The sequence below is a fragment of the Syngnathus typhle genome, linkage group LG13, assembly GCF_033458585.1.
Source record: "Syngnathus typhle isolate RoL2023-S1 ecotype Sweden linkage group LG13, RoL_Styp_1.0, whole genome shotgun sequence".
NCBI lineage: Eukaryota > Metazoa > Chordata > Actinopteri > Syngnathiformes > Syngnathidae > Syngnathus > Syngnathus typhle.
In genome coordinates this window covers 6,143,362-6,163,704 of record NC_083750.1, presented here as the reverse complement: position 1 = coordinate 6,163,704, position 20,343 = coordinate 6,143,362, and the positions used below count along the sequence as shown (strand labels likewise).

At 38.4% G+C, this 20,343-nt stretch overlaps 2 protein-coding genes across 2 annotated transcripts; one reads left to right on the top strand and one right to left on the bottom strand.

The window, feature by feature from the left end:
• Nucleotides 1-4,770: 4,770 nt before the first annotated feature.
• LOC133165692 (cysteine-rich secretory protein LCCL domain-containing 1-like) lies at nucleotides 4,771-13,452 on the bottom strand. Its single transcript, XM_061295530.1, has 15 exons — nucleotides 13,255-13,452; nucleotides 12,270-12,574; nucleotides 10,205-10,323; nucleotides 9,289-9,421; nucleotides 8,516-8,631; nucleotides 7,964-8,064; nucleotides 7,546-7,716; nucleotides 7,395-7,455; nucleotides 7,076-7,142; nucleotides 6,874-7,004; nucleotides 6,747-6,790; nucleotides 6,601-6,673; nucleotides 6,407-6,476; nucleotides 5,950-6,083; nucleotides 4,771-5,830 (listed from the first exon to the last, which is right to left on the bottom strand). The coding sequence occupies exons 2-15, from the start codon at nucleotides 12,528-12,530 to the stop codon at nucleotides 5,779-5,781; spliced, it is 1,533 nt and encodes a 510-aa protein (XP_061151514.1). The 5' UTR covers nucleotides 12,531-12,574; nucleotides 13,255-13,452; the 3' UTR covers nucleotides 4,771-5,778.
• Nucleotides 13,453-14,916: 1,464 nt separating this feature from the next.
• Nucleotides 14,917-20,174, top strand: LOC133165827 (neuropilin and tolloid-like protein 1). Its single transcript, XM_061295722.1, has 10 exons — nucleotides 14,917-14,944; nucleotides 15,091-15,156; nucleotides 15,605-15,739; nucleotides 15,802-16,050; nucleotides 17,940-17,981; nucleotides 18,176-18,303; nucleotides 18,600-18,828; nucleotides 18,921-19,034; nucleotides 19,119-19,263; nucleotides 19,557-20,174. Exons 1-10 carry the CDS (start codon nucleotides 14,917-14,919, stop codon nucleotides 20,074-20,076), a joined length of 1,656 nt encoding a protein of 551 aa, XP_061151706.1. The 3' UTR covers nucleotides 20,077-20,174.
• The last annotated feature ends 169 nt before the right edge of the window (nucleotides 20,175-20,343 follow it).

Sequence of the window (20,343 nt, the reverse complement as noted above, 5' to 3'; positions counted from 1 at the left end):
GTTGAAGTTTAGGGCAGAGTGGTAACTCACCCTCGCACAGGATAGCAAACTTAAAAAAAAACAACAACTTGAACCATAGTGCAATAGGCAGTCAATAATGAAGGAGCAATGGGGGTTTCAATTATTTTTATAACAATAACTGACTTGACTTGACTAACAATAGTTTCCAGGCCTGGGATAACTTGCAGCAAAAACAGTGATGACCTTTTAAATCTTGTTAATTTGTAAAAATATGTACACTAACTAACCATAAAAGGTGTTCCCCCCCCCCCTTTTCTATTACTCCCTAACAGTGTGATCATTGAGTTATGCAAGGTCAACTTCTTTATCTCAATGTTACACAATTCAAATGACCAAATGACTCCTAATGACACATTTTGTTGTGAGTGTTGCATGTATTCATGGAAACAAAACAGCTCAGCCAGCCATTTTCTAACTGCTTGTTCTCTTTTGCAGATGAGCTTGAGCCAGCCTATTTCAGCTGGCAAGAGTCAGGGTACACCCAAGACTACACGCCGAACATGCATGTGTTTGGAATGTAGGAGGAAAAGAGAGAAAAAAAGGGAGAAGATGCAAACTCCAAGATTTGAGCCGAAATTCAAATTCAGAACTATAAAGCAGGCGTAATAACCACTTGTACCGCCTTTAGGAGATAAATTAAATAATAATTGTCTGAAACATCTGCATTTGAACTCTCATGACCTGAAACTTGATCTGTGCCTTGAATTATGTGATCAAGATGAGGTAAACTTGCTGACGCCAACTATTTCATGGATAACTTTATGACCAGGGTGTCACTGATGGTGTAATGATTTATTCACCTAACTTCTGAGAAAGTAGTGTGGTTTCATCCTACTCACATCGTGTATATCATTTTGAGCGGTTGTATAGTTTAGATGTGTTAAACTCGGAACAGAGCACCTTTTGTTAAAAAAAAAATAATTCAAGCATATATGATTTTATTTTGCGCCAAAGGAGGATAGACCTCTACAGGCTATTTGCATCTGTACGTCTATTTTGAGAATCTCAGCTACATTTGACATGATTTGGATGGGCAAATGATTCACAAAATTAGCTGGAAATCAAATCAAGTCCAAATAATAAATCAATTTTATTCTTAAAAATGTTATAATTATTTTCCAATTCCCATTTCGTGGACCACCTGCAATACCACCGGTTGACAATCACGGCCTTAGACTACATAAAAAATGATACTGCAGTCTTCATTTCTCCTATGCAACGTCAGTAGATGGTGCTGTGGGTCCATAAGGGATGCAACAAGACTGCCAAACTGATCCACTCAGTCAGTCACTCTAAGGAAGGATTATTATTTTTAGCAAGTAACAGTGGGAAGGTGATTGCCAAAAGAGTTTCAGCAAATGCTCCCTGCCAGAATAATTAATAAAAAAGAGAAGCTCCTGAGGTTGGAAACTTTGTGAAAACAATCACAAGGAATCAAATAGTATTGTATCAGGTACTGTAAAATAAAACTGTCAATCATATTAATCGATACAGGTCTCTGATTGTTTGCATGTACTTATTCTTGGCCGAATTACAAAAACAGTATGACATTCAGAACCAGACTGAATGGAGCTACAAAGACTTTTCCAACTCATACGTCTGAAGTGAAAATTAGAAAAAGTGTAAAGTCAAAATCCCTTTAGCAAACAGTAAAAAGGTCAGTGCTGACGCACACTGGGAACAGGCTGCTTTCCCTCAAGACCATCTTGTTAAGTGACCTAATTCTATTTGTAGAATTCTTACCTGTTTACAGACTCCTCTTCCAAAACCAGATAGCTGCACAAACACACAGTGGGGCTTCGGTTTGGCTAGTATCTTGTGTTATCAAACTGGATAAATTACAAATACCCTCACTGTGCTGTGCCACCGCAATACTATGGCAAGAACATTTGTTTTTATGTTTATCTTTTTATGTGTTTACCTAGGAATCCAACTAAAGAGTTGAGCTGTTCCACCATAGCCTTCGTTCCTTTGTACGTCAATTCAGTTTATGCGTCAAAAGTGGCCTTTGAATAAGAACAATGAATCCCATGTTTTATACAATGCACTGTAGTCTCCTAATTGGAGTTTATATTCAGCAGCGACTGAAGGGCACCAAAGACTGCTTGGCTCGGCGTCTGCTTTCTATTTTTAGCAAATGTGGAAAATTCTGATGGCGATTCTACAATGAATGGGCCAAGAGGAGAAGGTGGAGGGTAAGGAGAGAGTTTGTGAAATGTATGAGTCTGTGGGATGAAGTGACCCTCTGCCACACTCTGCTGCCACCGGTGCTCTGCATAAGGTTACCGACAAAACAGCACTACAGGAGATTTGCCAACTCATGAATGGATGTTTGGATCACTATGAGTGTGAATGTGTCTTTAGAACATGGGAGGTATAGACTATAGAGTGTTGCTGAATTCATTTGGCTAGATAAGGCATATGCATTCAAAATCTGTAATTAGATGATGTCATTTGATGAATTAAAATAAAGTACAAATACATAAAATAAATAAAATAAATTAAAAATACAAAGGGAGCACTTGTAAAAAATTATACATCCCAGAACTTGACATTCCTGTTGGAAATCTTTATTGATTTTTGTAGTGTATCTCATGGGTTAAGGCTGCATTAGCAAAGAAATTTAAGAAGTGCAAAAGACCTACAATTGTGCAAAACTGTGAAGTAAATTAAAAAAAAAAAAAAAAACTACAATGGAGGTTTTACAATAATCCTGACGTACGTAAGGGCAGCCCCCTTGCATGGACAAACAATGTCTCTCCGTCTCTCTCTCTCGCTCTGTTTCTCTCTCATATATATATATATACAGTATATATAAAATAGGTATGCGTGTGTGGTCAAAAGGACCATAAGAAAGTAAACTGAAATGGTTATAAATAAATCTAATCTGAGCGAAAACCAAGCTGTGGAAAATAATTACCGTGTTTCACAAAGTAAACACAGCTGCTAACTGGGTAAAAAAAAAAAAACATTGTCCAAATCTATGGTACGAGTGGCCTGAACCACATGCTATACTACTCACGTAAAACACACACACACACAACCCGTGTGCATGGTGTGTGTCCACCCAAGAAGCCAGTTTAATAGCGTGAGATCGTACCATAGTCATATTTAGAAAGTGCCTTACACGCCAGACACATGCAGAAGTACGCATTCATCAACAAAAGTGCACACACACACACAAACGCCCTTTGGTGTGGCATGTCCAGCTGTGCTCGAATATCGAAACATATCTCATCACCCGCCCTAATTACTATGTTGCCCTGACACACACAATCAAAAAGGTTTTATAACTATAAGTGGCAACACAGGAGTGTGTTGTTAAACCGACACAAAATAACAGCCAGGACTATAAATTCAAATTCTATGAAAAGACCCTTTAGATTCCAATGCATTTAAATCTTGCGGGTTGAGCGCTCCACACCAGTAACTACCAATTTTTAAGGGATCATGACATGACATGACAGGTAAAGCTGTGATTATAAAATATAGTTACGTTTGGTTTGAGGTCAAGTATTTTGAAGGTTTTGGCCCTGGCACAGATTGACTGACGTATTCAATATATGTGGCGTTTTGCTGAGTAGTGCGGTTCGCAAACTCATTTGGAGCCCTTACAGCCATGTCAGGTTATGTTGTGCCAAGTTCAAACACATCAAGGTCAAGGAGCTGAATTCCCCAAACTCATGCAAGTGAGGGGAGGTTTTCCCTTGGGTGGCAGTCAATCAAACAAAATCACACAAAAACTCTTTCTACTTTCAATCTGTTTGTGATACTGATAAATAACTTATGTTGTGTTATTTTTTAACACAAAATAGTTACTTTGATAAGCTAAAAATACAAATTAAATAAAAATAAATGTTTTGTTTTGCGCTTCAAGTGTTCTGAGAATAAACAAATTAATGAAGTTTGCTTAATTGATGTCCTGCTTGTTTTGCTGAGATTCCACATATTTATGTTTGACTGTCATGATGAGTGACTTACTGTTTCATAACTTAGAGGGACACCTTGAACCGGTTGCCAGCCAATCGCAGGGCACACAGAGACAAACAACCATTTGCACTCTCACTCACACCTAGGGACAATTTGGAGTCTTCAATCGGCCTACCAAGCATGTTTTGGGGAGGAAACCGGAGTGCCCGGAGAAAACCCACGCAGGCCCGGGGAGAACATGCAAACTCCACACAGGGAGGGCCGGAGGTGGAATCAAACCCGCACCCTTCTAATTGTGAGGCAGACGTGCTACCCGCTGTTGTTTTCAAGAATCTTGTATTTGTACCAATGGCCACCTCTGCAGCACACTTGTGAATTCTGACACTTTCTTCTGGATGAAATTTGGCTGAAGACCTTTGATTGCTTATGTGATATACAGCATATTTGGGTAAGGGGTCATTTCCCATTACATACACACACACAAACACACACACACATACTACATACATACATAGTACATACATTTATATATATATATGTAAAATCCCACCCCCACAACATATTTCAATATTTATCATCTCAGTGTTAGAAGTTAAAAACACTCATGCAAATGTTAGCATAACCTTACATACATTTAATAAATAAAATGTAATAATATAAGTACAAATACTTATAAATTGTTTTTTGTTTTATATTTCATTTTCATAAAATATGGCTTGGACTGAGAACCAATAGCATCGCAACAGAGCAACATTGCGGACATGATGCACCAGAAAAACATACACATGCATTTGATATTTTCTATATCTCTTTATTGGACATATTTTTTTCAACTCTGTCATACACATACCTGGCCAGCCAGGGGTCCATATATATATATATATATATATATGTATATATAATATATATATATTTTTTTTCCCAAAAAATAAAAGCTGACATTATTGACAAAGTTTTGAATATTCATATACTATATATTATGATGATAAAATATAAGCATTAAATATGCGTGTGTGTTGCTGTTTTCCTTTTCTTAAAAGGTTACTGAGATTTAGAAAAATGATCGATGAATGCACACAGGGTTAAAGTTTCCTTAGTATTTACAACATTTTGATGCAGTCTGTACAAACATATACAGATGATATCTCATACTTTCTGTTTTATAGCTATAATACTTCCAGTATTACAGCAATTTGGCATATTGTCAAGACAAATGAATAGTGAACATGAAGTCTGTTGCCTCCGAAACCAAGAATTACTACTGCTTTAAGTCTTGTATATTTATGTACTTTAACTTGAACTGCAGGTTTAACAAACTTCCAATGTATGCAATGAAAATTGTCAGTAGCTAATACAGTATACTGCTTTGTGGGAGATTTTCTCCCTAAAAATGAACTTGCTAAATCCCTCCTCTTAGGAAACGGTCCAATCACAACTTAGCTTTCACAGTGAGGTACAGCAGGTCTTTGAAGTGCTGGAGTCGGTTTTAGCCTTGAAAATTAAAGTAGATTTTAAGGAACTGTGTGGGCAGTATGGTGAGGCAGTGCACTGTACTGTCACCTCACAGCATGAAGCTTCTGGCTGCAAAACTGCGGGTGGCTTTCTTAAGTATGTTTTCTTTATGCCTGACTGACGTACTCACGGGGTCATTTATGCACCTCTTGCCAAGCTATTAATGAAAACATTTAGATTCAGTTCAGTTCATTACAGTGTAGTTAAGCCACCTTTCGCATCAACAGCAGAAGAACGTGATGATTTTTTTTTTCTGGAGGAAAGCTGGATGATATCTTCAAAGTTTTGAGTATGTCCTTGGATATGTTTTATTCTTCAGATAACAGCAAACACTCTGAAGGATTTTCCTCCCGTCGGATTAAGTAAACTGCAAAAAAAAAAAAAAACGGGATGATAGATTATTTGACGACTGAATCACTGCTTTCAATTCAAATATCAAATGCCAGAAACAGCAGCATGGTCTGATGGGGGTATTTCTGTTTATACCTTTCTGAGGTGATGCCATTTTGGGACGTGCCGCTGTACTGCCTCCTGCGGTCCATTGGCATCACATCAATGTAACCTCCAGATTCGTTCTGGATTACACCAGCATGAAGGGCTGCTCTGCAGATACTTGATTTCTAAAGAGATAAGGGAAACCCATTTAAATCAAGGCATCATCATTCTATTCCCTATGGGCCTCATTGGATGAAGCATTATGTTGAAGCACTCTATGTCTATTTCCATTTACATCATTTCCTCTTGATTTTTTTTTTTTTAATCAAAATAAATAAACGATTGACCAGCTTCAGAGTGTGTTTAAATAAAGCCCCTATTAACAGCAAGAAGAGGTTAAGAACCTACGTCAGCGTAATATTTACTCCCAATAAATAAAACATTGACCAGCTTCAGAGTGTGTTTAAATAAAGCCCCTATTAATAGTAAGAAGAGGTTAAGAACTTACGTCAGCGTAATATTTACTCCCAATAACTCTGGCCTGGCTCTCATGTAGACAATTCTTGGGACAATACAACCTAAAGAAAACGCCAACATTCATACAGAGATCAAGTGGCAGCTTTTTAAAATTAGCAGAAGATTTTTCTATCTACCTGTTTTATCATTTTGACTACAAAGTAAACAAGAAATCAGGTTGGGTACCTTGGACAGTGTCGCACAGGTTTCTTAAAGGGACAGAACAGTGCCACGGTGGTGTCACATGCAACAGCCTTGACTGAAAGAGAGAAAAAAAAAATTGTTATAGAGAACCATATTTTCTACAGAACATGTGATCAAGTGGTTCCTACCAGGCACAGACTGTACTTTAAAGGAATTTGCACTTCTGTTCTTTCTGTGACAGCAAAGAAAACGTCAAGGATTGCATGACAATACCACAGAAAAATTGCTTTTGCTGAGTAATAGAGAGAATCATACCCTATTGATTGAATACCATTCTTGTATGATTTCATGAATTGTTGTTTTCGCCCAAGTCTGGTCACGTCCAGCCATCCTCCATCATTGTCGATAACACCGGCGTGCAATGCAGCTCCACACACACTGGATTGCTGAGGTTGTTTACAAAACAAACATTACAACATTGAAAATGACCTCCAACGCAATTATGGGAATCATTTACCATGTCATAAGACGTAGTCCCAACTACTTTCCCGTGCCTGTCAAAGCAGCCAGGTGGACACTCATATCTATGGATAGGATCAAACAATAGTTACCGTAATTTTCGGACTATAAGTCGCGTTATTTTTCATAGTTTGGGTGGGGGGGCGACTTCTACTCAGGAGCGACTTATATACATATATGTTTTTTTTCACTTTTTTGGGCATTTTATGGCTGGTGCGACTTATACTCCGGTGCGACTTATAGTCCGAAAATTACGGTAGTTTTTGACTCTTGAGTGTAGACAGCGGTTAATTAGTTGCAGATTTATATGCTTATACCTGTTACATGTTGTTCCTTTGCACCGATCTCTCAACTTTGTGTCACACTCCATTTGTTGGCCTGTAAGAACATGTGACCGCAAGTTACCATTAGACTGTAAGACCTGTTGGAAAGGTCTCATAATTTTGTCTCTCAGTCACATTTGCTTACACATCTGCTCGGTGCTTATGACCTGGTTTCTGGCCAAGTCCTCAGAGCCTTGCGAGGGGCTTGGATTTTGGGCCCTGGATTCGACCTCCCTCTCTCTCACTGTATCTGGCTCTGGTTCAATGTAGTTGGTCTCCTCGGTTTCTGGAGCAGGACGCCTGTCAACACCTCCATCTGAAAACAGAGTTGGCATGTTATGTGGTTTTCTTCTATTTAGATGTTCATCCATAGTTACAGAAGACTTTATTCGAGAACTAGGGTTGTACAAATTAAAGGAATTTTACAATGTTTTATTAATTATAGAAAATCTGAATAGTCATATTTGATTGTATTTAATCAGGTTTTTGAGTAAATTAACTTCATTAATTCCCATACAGTATCTAAATTTGTAAAGATTTACACCCCTTGACATGCTACCCACCTTTGTAGCACAGATTGTCCCTGCATCCTCCAGCATAACTGGCTGGACAAGCAGAGCATGGAGCACCATACTTGTAAGGTGCATGACCCCACCAGTTTCCACTAAAAAAATAATAAAATAAAATTATATTTTATTTGAGTGCATATACAGATAAAATGTGATGCACAATCATTTCTAAGAATTTTTTCATTAAGTTAAATCTTGAGCTCCATTTTCATGCAAATCTAAAGTGAGGTGCGGTCTAAAGCTTAGTATAATTTTAACAATACTCCAAAGACAATAATAATAGCAACAAGGCATGAAGTGATGACTTGGAGGATCTGATGCATGGCGTTGTCATATTTATGAATGAAATCCAATGCCATCCACTACACACTACTGCAGACCGCAGAATTGATCAGCCTGGGGTCTGATAAAATTCACCCAAATCTCATTACACTTCCTACACCAGCAGGTGTAAAGTTAAGTCGACTTTCAACAGAATCTAGCAAACGTGGCTTGCACCGGCACAAGAATCAGGATGCGTTTGTTTTTAAGAATAAAAAAACCTACGGTGGTGAGTAGTTGCAGACCAGGTAAACAGCTTTAGCCCAGATCATTCCCCACACGTTCATGTTGTAGCACACGTTGATGGCACACCCAATACGATTGCTTGTGGCCCACACCAACTAGAAAAGAAAACACATACAAACAAAGCAAATGTTTGGCTTGTATTAAATATTCAATGCTATTGTCGGACACCGCGCATATGCTTGCTCTGAGGTTAACTAAAAAATACTTTATGGAACACAAAAAGGGCATCCAATGGATCTCGTCACATATGGGTCTAATTTCTGAATATTTCACATATGCACAGCATTTCGGAACTCTGATGAGTAGCACAGTCTCCTGTTTTGTTTAGATTCCCAGTATAGCTCCAGCAGCATTTAAGCTGAAAAGACATTTAGACAGCCAAAACAAACAAAAGCCCTTGAGTAGCTAACCGGTGAATCCAACATTTTTCTCCTTTTTTTGCGCTGCAAAAAGGTTTCTCGGGTTGAGAGGAGCCTCGCTAAATTAGAGAGTACAGAGAAATTTGGAAGAAAACACACGAGACCTCACACAAACACAGTCAAAACAAGGCTAAGTAAATCATGTTTGTGAATTATATACGCCCATATTTTGTTTTTTTTAAGTAAGCATTTTGTAGGGAATTATGGACACACATTAGTCACCCATAGTTATTGTGACCATTCTTCAATTTAGATTGGATTTATAATGCAAAGAGTTGTGCTGAGGACATAATTTAGTCTGACAGGCATGTAAATGTGACAGGCTGCCATTACCTGAGTGTAGTGAGTGCAAACAGGTCCTGAACATCTAAAAGGGCAGTGTGGGTTACACTCCTGGGAGTAAGGATAGCTGTAGTATCTGACTTCATCATACCAGGCCTGCACATGGTAGGTGGGAGGACGATCCCTGAAGAGATGCAGAAAGTTTTATAATGCCTTTACATCAAATCATATGAAAAATCATATCAATGAAAAAAAATCAAATCATATGAAAAATCATATCAATGAAAAAAATACATTGACGTATATTAAGTACCGTATTTTCTGGACTATAAGGCGCACCTAAAAACCTAAAATTTTCTCAAAAGCCAACAGTGCGCCTTATACTCCGGTGGGCCTTATATATGGACCAAATTCTTAAATTTAAACTGGCCTGAAGCATTGTGTCATGAAATCAATCATAAGTGGCCCGTTGAAGACTATGAATCATGAATCAAAAAGACTATGGATCATTATTTTGTGATTATAAAGTAATTTGTTGCGTCTGAAGTTGACATAAAAAAGATAAAATGATGCATTAATGGTGCGCCTTATAGTCCGGTGCGCCTTGTATAAGGACAAAGTTTTAAAATGGGCCATTCATTGAAGGTGTGCCTTATAGTCCGGTGCGCCTTATAGTCCGGAAAATACAGTAGCTGAGCTGGATGAATTTGGGATTCCAATTGTTTTTTTTATGTGTGATGGATGAATGAATGGAAAAAAATGAGGACAGAGAGAATGAAATTACATTTTGAAGGGGAAAATTAACATTGACATTGGAACCATACCAAAGGTTAGGCAATCGCCCAATGTGTGATGAAATAGCCTGCGTTTCTACTCTACTAGTCATCTCTATGTAAATGGATTGATGGATGAGCATGTTCTGCCGACATTTTCTAGTTCTTTTGTTGGATTGGTATACAGTACAAACCTGCCCCAGTGTGCGCCAAGGTTCTGGCCTATTTGAGTCAACATGTGGCTTGGTCCATGCTCCCATTGGCAGGTATGGGCCCAGTGCTCGGCGCTTCTCTCTAACTCGTAATCCCACGACTGGTAAACACAAACATTAAAGTCACGTGAATAGTGAGTACCGTATTTTCCGCACTATAAAGCGCACCTAAAAACCTTCAATTTTCTCAAAAACCGACAGTGCGTTTTGTAATCCAGTGCACCTTATATACGGACCAATATGGATTTGTGGATGAGGACTAATTTATTAAAGTAAGCTTTACGTGTTTATTTTGTGTGTTGTGTGATATTAACGTTTGAGCAATCTTGAGTTATTGATATATTGTTATTGTTTTCACTATTTCGAGTGTTACTATATTGTGATTGCATTAACGTATGAGCAACGTTGAGTTATTTATTCTATGCGCCTTATAATCCAGTGCGCTTTATATATGGACGAAGTTTTTAAATGATCCATTCATTGAAGGTGCACTTTATAATCCGGTGCGCCTTGTAGTGCGGAAAATACGGTAATCTGAATTTAATGCAAGATAAACCAAACAATATTTACAAGTTCAGGATTTAGGCTAAATTGAGTCAACAAGTTAAGATCAGTCAATAATACATATTCATAGAATTGAAAGGTCATACTAAATCTAAATGAAATGAACATCCAGCTGAATTTTTTTTTCCAGGAAATATTTTATCATTAATCCTATCAATATACTATATTGTACATTTATTAACAGAAAGAGCTAACATTGATCTAAAACCTTCGTCGGCTCCTTACAGTGATGTACTGTAACTACACACGAGTCTTGCAATTTTAACACTATATAGTCAAAACTCGGGCTCTCCTATTAAGACAGCTGGGATGAAAAGCACGCAAGTGTCACAACTCTATCATCTTGCAGTTTTGTGCTAGTTAGTCAGAGCTTTTTTTTACGTTTTGTTCCAGGAATAGATGAAAAAAATTGGAACAAGGGAGTATTTGTTTTAGGTTCAAATGTAATTTGCAGTTTTCAGAGGCGGGCATTCCATCCCAGCGAGGTAACGGTCTGGACAGACGCCTATTTTGCAGACGAAGGACGAGGCATGAGAAAGTTTAAATAAAGGACAGACTGAGGATGGCCGGATGTGTTTTTTCTTCTGTCCGTTCATCTGCTACTTTCATCGTCCCTATTCGGGTCAAGTGAAGTCTCAATCCATCCGACGGACCGTTTCAATACACTCCGTCCTTAAAAATGTTGCGTTGAGAACAAGCCAGGTTGGAATCCTGCAGCCTGAAAACCAAGAACTTGGGCCATGCAGTTCCCTTCCCAACCACATCATTATCACCAGTAATAGTATCCCGCACTAAAGAAACAGTGGATTGGTGTACATAACATAGATTTAAACTAACACGGTCCATGCTTCAAAGGGTAAGGTTTGACTGACTTGAAATAGATTCACCGCTCTGGCACCCCAAATGAGATGCATGACGGATCAAATAAAAGATAACATTGGCACCCAAGGGTTTGGAGTGGACTGGGATGGATGGGGAGTGAGGAGGAGAGTGTGAAAGTCAATGAGGTTGAATTGCACTACACTTTTACCAGCAACAATTTATACGGGTGTTGGGGTAATACGGTAATTGTGCAGAGACATTCTCATTTTGCAAAGCGGTGTGTAATTTATAGCTATGACGTTTCTGAAAAATATTCTCTTGTTGCTGGAACTTGTTTTTAATACTTAAATATTAGCAATTGCAAAGCTACTATTACTATATTGCATATTATTATTCACTACTATTAATAGTTTTATAATATTATTATTATTATTATAAAAAATACTAGTAGTGGTCGTAGTAGTAAAAAGGATTTAGGAAACTTTACTTGCATCTTGCTGTGATTTTAAAAAAAAATATATATAAAATTTGTTGATGGGTTTATGACCTTATCCTACACGTATTCGAAAACTGGTTTCAAATCACTGCTGCAAAGAAATACAAAGGATCACAGGCAATTGCAAATGACTGCTACAATTAGGGTGATAGTGTAAGAATTTACCATGTACTCCATGTTGGAGGCTGGCGGGTGGACCTGACCACGCAACTTGTTGTGCAGATCCAGGATGAGGTGCATGTCCCCCTCGCTGATGGCCCTCTTCCCTCTCGTTCTGGCTTTCCACCACTCTTCCTCCTTGTACTTATCCAAGATGGACTCCAGTCCTGTGGAGTTGGTTAGGACCGCGGATGTGACAGTGTGGGCCAAACATAAGCACAGGCTTGCTGCCCGAAACCACTCAGGAAACGGAAGAAGCTTCTTCATGTTGTGGAAAACACTGCTGCTGAAGAAACAATACTGTTGCTTGTCTGTAAAAAGAAAACAAGCAAGACTACTGCAGATTGAAAGCACAGTTGGAAATAAATTACACTAAATACTTTTCTGACCGTACTATACATCTTTGGATATGAAGGGCTGGGAAGCAATGCGACCTTGTAATTTACGAGTTGTACTAAAACGTACTGAAACATTTTGGCAGAGCGCTGTGTACAACCAGTATGGATCAACAAATTCATCAATTGATCTATATATGAGGTCCTCTGCATTATAAGGCGCACTGTTTTTTTTGAGTGAATTTGAAGTTTTTAAGTGCGCCTAATAGTGCGGAAAATACGGTACTTTGATTCTGCTTTTGAAAAGATTTTATGCGATTTAAATGGTGTTCAGTTGCCAAGTTTGCCAGTAGTTGAAGTTCACCTTGAATCTTCTCTCATGGAGAGAGTATCACAGTCGAGAAAAGTTCACTTCAAACTGTGAGGCTGTTCCAGCTCTGAAGGGCTTCAAGTGCATCAGCAGGTCACAGCATCACTACTCACAGTAGGACCACTGTACGTTTTCACACGTAATATTAGACCACAAGGCCAGATTTATAGGCTATGAGGAACTTACTGTATTGCATGTGGTCACAGTAACATCCGCACCTTTGACTTATATGACACACATTAAATTGTACGTAAAGATCCGATGAATAAAGAAAAAGCATGTTTACCTTTTAAATCAGTCAATTTCCAATATCTCACAGATTCCAAATGATGATGGACTATTTTCTGTAATCCAGCGAGTTGTCCATCTCAAGCAAGCAGGTAATGCTTTTCATATTGTATGCCACCTCCACGCTCAGACTCAGAAATATCTATAGGTACCTGTTGAATTCCTCATCTCACCCAGTATAGTGCTGGCTGCATGAGACCACCGCTCATTTTGCACTTATATGCCAAGTTTGCCCTTAGCAACCATCATCATAGTGGGCCACTCCCCCCCGCAACTCGCTTGGCCCCCTGCCCAGCGCGCGTGACCACCCACAAGTAGGCTACAACTCACACACATGCGCATGCTCACGGGACCTAGAGATTTGATTTGTGAATTTGAATCAGTTTTGTGTGACGTCACACCGTTTGCCACTACTACACAGACGACTGTGATTATTATTCCTTAAGGAAATAATGTACCAATGATAATGTCAGAAATATAGAAGAAAAAAAAGAAGAAAAAAAACTAACGCAGTATGCGGTGGATAATCCACAGTAAAACGTGAATTACTACAAAACCAAACCAAACCAAACCAAACCAAACCAAACCAAACCAAACCAAACCAAACCAAACCAAACCAAACCAAACCAAACCAAACCAAACCAAACCAAACCAAACCAAACCAAACCAAACCAAACCAAAACAAAACAAAACAAAACAAAACAAAACAAAACAAAACAAAACAAAACAAAACAAAACAAAACAAAACAAAACAAAACAAAACAAAACAAAACAAAACAAAACAAAACAAAACAAAACAAAACAAAACAAAACAAAACAAAACAAAAATAACAAATTATTCTTAAACAACAGAGTAGATCAGGAGAAATAGCACTCATTAACTCACTTCAGATTTGAAAGGTACTTTGTCGCCACCCTCAGGACAGCAACAATATTTCCAAATAGATTTTACTTTTTTTTCTTTCTTTTTTTTTTAAGGAATATCACCCCCCCATTCCAGATTTAGTTGTTTTGTTGTAAATCATGTTTTAAGAATGCAGACAAGTGGTTCAACATCTCAGCTCAGCGGCCTGGTGGTAGAGTGTCCACCCTGAGACTGGAAGGTTCTGGGTTCAGACCCTGGCCGGGTCATACAAAAGACTATAAAAATGGGACCCATTGCCTCCCTGCTTGGCACTCAGCATTAAGGGTTGGAATTGGGGGGTTAGATCACCAAATGATTCCCGAGCGCGGCACCGCTGCTGCTCACTGCTCCCCTCTCCCCCAGGGGATGGATCAAAATCACACGGGGATGAGTTAAATGCAGAGGACAAATTTCACCACACCCAGATGTGTGTGTGACCATCATTGGGACTTTAACTTTAACTTTTAACATTCAATGTGAGAGTGATAGACGGATGGACGGTCACATGCCTTGACCGATCCAGTTCTGTCTGTTTCCTCTAAGAGGATTTATAGAATAACGGTGGAGCAAAAACATGGGAAGGTTAGTAATTGCCAGGGGGTTTAATCCTTGAGCTCTGGGAGCAATGATGGCAAGCTATTTTGTGGTCAGATTTGACCCATCTGGAGAACAATTTGCAGCATGTGCAGAAGTTTTTTAACAGGACGTGACAATTGATGGATATACTCGTGAGTGTTAGAAGTACAGGGGAACAAAATGGTTTTCCGACTTTTGTTCTACATTGGTGAGTATTGTTATGACATGTTTTTCACACAAACTTAAATCTGTTTTTTTTCCTCAAATATTTTTTAAATACTGCTCTATACTTAATGTGTTTTATTTATGTTTTTAAATTCTTTTTTAATTGGTTTTAACTTTATCTTCCATCAGTTTTTGCAACAGATTTGATCACACCTGAGTTGTCAGGTGCTACAGCAACTAAAGCAAAAACTCAAGGTATGTCTTTTCATAACTAAAACTAACACAATGCTTTTCATAGACCATTTATAATTGTTTTGCAATTCTAGTGGGTGTTAATTTTTTTCTTTATTCAAATACAGTGAGTAAAACACATAAATACATTTATAAAAAACAAATTATGACCTCACATTTTACTACATTTTATGTACATCAGAGCGACTCCTAAAACTTGAATTGATTATGAAATTGTTAAGGACAAAAAAAAAATCGACACATTTAGAATGCACAACAATGTCACATTGGAGAAAATGTTGCTTTTTTTTTTTAAGTCAGTGACACACTTGGAAATTCCATGTATTGTGATGTGTGGTTATGCGAATGTATCTAGTTTAAGTGCACGTGGAAAATGTTAATGAATGTCAGGATCCAAACTTGTTGAGACTGTTGGTAGCTTTAACTCAACCATTGTGCCATTGTTAACTAGTGACCAACAACTCAGGTGTGACACCATCCGGGCAGTGTGGGGCTTGGGTGAAGGAACCTGCGGGAGGCTATTTCACCTCACCCAACTACCCTGAGAAATACCCACCCGAGAGGGAATGTGTCTACATTATTGAAGGTGAGGCTATTTTTTCACATAAATTCTTCTATCATTCATAACTAAATTGCTTTCTACTCCAGCTTCTCCCCGCCAGTGCATCGATTTGTTTTTTGATGAAAAGTATTCCATCGAGCCATCATGGGATTGTAAATTTGATCACATCGAGGTCCGCGATGGACCTTTTGGTTTCTCGTCCATCATTGGACGCTATTGTGGACAGGAGAGCCCCATGTATGTGCGCTCCAGTGGGAGGTACCTGTACATCAAGTTTGTGGCTGATGGAGAGCTGGAGGCTATCGGGTTCTCAGCCCGGTACAACTTCACACAAGGCGGGTCATGTTAAATTATTTTCTTGGTATCCAATCAGTCAGTTAACTCTCTGTGAGTTTGACACAAAATTAAAAAGAGGCCAACCTTTGTTTTAACATCACAAAACCAGCCTGCAGACATGGAAATAATTAAACAGTTAAATTTTTTGGTCTCTGATATTATGGTGGAATTTTAGCAACTTTCAATACTGTGAGTTATTGTTTATTAGAATTTTAATCTGCAATCAAAAACAACCTCCTTTAAATATTGTGTTAGAAAGTCAGAAGAAAATTGCAGTTGGCGACAAGGGTATACATGCACGCACGCACGCACACACACACACACACACACACACACACACAGAGTAGTTAATGAAAGCTTGTCTTCAGGGGAATACAGCTTGTCAGCATTGAGCTGTAGCAGCAGCTTAAGCTGGACCAAGGCTGAATGTTTATTAACAGATTTTATAGGCCACCACCAATGACGACAAACAAAGATTAATCTGCCTCCTTCTGTTTGTCTAACTTCTTTTTTTTTCCGGTGAGAATATGCCCTTCCTTATTTTATGTGCATCCGGCGAAGCATTAATTACACAGAATGAGTAACTACCCCTTTAAGAAGATATTATTGGTAGATAAGGAGATTTGGTTTCCCATCTGTTTTTATAAAATTGAACTTGTCTTGCATGCCAAGCACTTGTTTGTCTAATTTTACCCATTAGAGATAATTTCTCCTGAATGCCTCAATGGAAATAAATGTTTAACTTAAATGGAACCTTAGAATAAACTAAATAAAAACATTAAACTGTCTATATAACTCTTGAGAAAAGTCAAATCAATGTTAACCCAGAGTAACTATCGTCTTTTGATATTTTGCCATATTTTTATCATATTTTCTCATGAACAAAATGCAACTGTGTGATCCTTGTGGATTTCAAACTTGCAGATTGAAAACAGTTGAAAACAGCAGGGAAAAATTTGGCTACATAGATTGTATGCAATGCATACTATGCATTATGTTTATATTGATGCATAACTCCCCCCCCCCCCAACACACACACACACACACACACACACATACTACTTCGATAGATTGGTCTGAATGTGAATAATCTGTCAGAGCCTAAAGCAAAAACGGCTAAGACACATGAGAGGATTAATAAAACCTAAGATGGTAAATCAGGATTTATAATCCAGCCAGCAAGTGATTCATCAGCACAAAGGTTCAGGACACAATATCTAGGCATGTGTTGTTAGGATTTCAGGGAACTTTAAATGAGGTCAACCTGATGTTATGGTGGTTTTGCAGCTGGTTATATAAGTCTTGATGTAAATGTAAAGGAATATAATATGTCTGAATGGTCATCAGAGCTGTTGTCACATATATTAAATGTCCCCATAACTAACTACAGATTGCATCCTTTGACTTGCGAGTAGGAAACAATAAATGAATAATGTCACCAAATTTTAAAACATATTTACAGTAATTGTGAATGAGTATGAAATTCATTGACTATGCCTCGAATTTGGGTATTGCTATTTGCAATGGTTCAAGTCGGTGACATGTGGTGCTAGCTGTTGATAAGGTGTTTGATTACTGGTTGTATTCGGAATACGTAACGCGAAAATTAAGACTGATGCTGACAAAAAGTGAAAAAATAAGCAAATGATAGCTTGTAGTAGAAGAGCAACAATGAATCGATTGACAATTACGCGATTATTAAATAAATATTTTATCAAATTATGTTTTTCAAAAAAATACAATTTATCGATGAATCGACAAAAACATAGCACAAAGAAGTGCTACACAACAGTACGATGGGAGGTTTAAAATCGATAGTCAATTTTCAGATACAATAATTTGAGAATGAAGCTTTTCTCTATATGTCTCTTTCTTTTTGTTCTTTTAGACCCAGAATTCAAAGGTTTGGGAGAATTGCCACCATTGCCATGTGGGTATTTGAATATGTTAAGATTGACTTGTTTAAATTATATTTTAGAAACATCAAGATGTGTGTGCTTCAATGAAAATACATGCATATCACGTGTCATTAGTAAAACATGACAAAAGTCATCAGAATTGGAGTTATAACTTTCAAATTAATGAGTTTTATACTACATCATTTGTTAATTCTATTCTTCACAGTTTGTGACTTTGAGTTGAGTGGTCCAGAAGGCTTTGTGGATTCTTCTCAGATAACCAATGAGAAGCGGGCCCTCCCGACTGAGGCATTGGACTGCAGGTGGTATGTCCGGGCCCCACCAAGAGCTAGGGTCTGTATACTATACTAATCTGGTTTATTTGTATTTTCTGTATGGGTGAGGTTTACACCAATTATTTATTCATATTTATGGCTCAGTCTTGCTGGAAAAAAAATATGTCAAACTAATATTCAAAGAAAATAAAATGCATTCAGTCTTTCATTAACCCATTCATATTTTGACACATGCAAATACAAACACCTTTGTTTAAAAATGGTAATGGTAATACAAATATCTGAACCGTTCTCGTTTTGCCACCTTTGTCATCTATAGACGAACCTTTTTCATTTTCATCCTCTCATCCACAGATCTACATGCGCTTTCTGGAGTACGAGATGCACAACTCTAATGAATGCAAGCGTAACTTTGTTGCCATTTATGATGGGAACAGTTCGGTGGAGTACCTGAAGAATAAATTCTGCTCCACGGTTGCGAACGACGTTATGCTTGCATCCTCTTTGGGCGTGGTAAGGCTGTGGGCGGATGAAGGGAGCAGGAAAAGCAAATTTAAGATTCTCTTCACAACCTTTCTTGAGCGTGAGTGGACACCATCAACATTGAAAACTATTAAAATTACAGGTGTGCACAACAACTACACAATGTGACCACTGTGTACCTTTTCTATCCAGCTCCATGTGAAGGAGACACTTTCTTCTGCCATAGCAACATGTGCATCAACCACACCCTGGTCTGCAATGGCATCCAGAATTGTGTGTATCCATGGGATGAGAATCACTGTAAAGGTACACTGAACTATCATCAATATGTCATTCCATGTCTGTTGCTGAATTGAAAATAATTCTATTCTGTATCGCTTGTGACATTAGAGAATAGAAAACCCAGCATTTTGGACTCTCTGGATAATACTAACATCACGATCATCGCTGTGACATGTGGCCTGGTTGTCATCCTGCTCATCATCTCTGTCATCATTCAGGTTAAACAGCCTCGCAAGAAGTACATCATCCGCAGGTTAATTCTTTCCTCTATGATTTTATAATGAAATCTGAGTTACATGATTTTGGACAACACAAAAACTGCACAGACATACCCAAGCTCTACTTTGGAAATGCTAATTTATCAATTGGTAAGATTAATCAAGGTGAGGCAGGAGTGCTAACAAACGCTGCTGCTCAACAACAGGTGACGAGCACAATATGGATATTGGGCACTACTTTTTAATTCCACAAAATTCTTAAAATGTAACTTACCCATCTGACTTTCCATAATAGACGTGTTCTCCTTTTTGTTTGTTTTATCGACAGGGATGACTTTGACCCTGCCTTCCTCCATCCAGGGATTGAGCCTCCTCACTATGAGCTCTGCACTTTACAACACGTCCCCTCAGGTGACTTGACTGATCCAGTAATGGGCGAGGAGTTTGAGAAATCCCACAACCTTCGTCGATCCTCCTCCAAATGCATTCGCGACCACCACTGTGGATCACAGCAGGGAAGCATGCATGGTAGCCGCAGCAATCTGAACATGAGAGAGACCACTGTTGATCCTGACGGTGGGGCACTTGTGCCACAGCTACCACCAGGGATGGTGAGCCAGCAGTCACCACGGCTCTCCCGCCAGATGACCCCAGCCAGTCACAGGAACATCTTAGTTATGAAGCACAGCTATTCTCAGGATGGGGGAGATGGGTACAGAGAGGATGACGATCTGATGGTCTATGATGGACCAACAACCAGCAGGCACCATATTTACCACCATCAGATCCATCATGGCATGCCGGGGCTGGACCACACTGTCCACCGTACATTATCTAATGATTTCTAATATCGAAAAATGTCATTCACTCACCTCTGTAAAAACGTTTCATGCAACCTCAGCTTTTGGACTAGTGAGAGTAAAACTCTATCTTGTAATATTGCATCTCAAAAGGTCCCACGCCATAAAAAAATAAGAATATATATATATATATACATATATATATGCACTGTACAGATTGTGCATATAAATATAAGTCAATTCGTGTGAATCTTATCCAAAAGATCCTATTTTTTTCTCTTTAACGACAAATAAGGTTGATTATCTATGTATTGC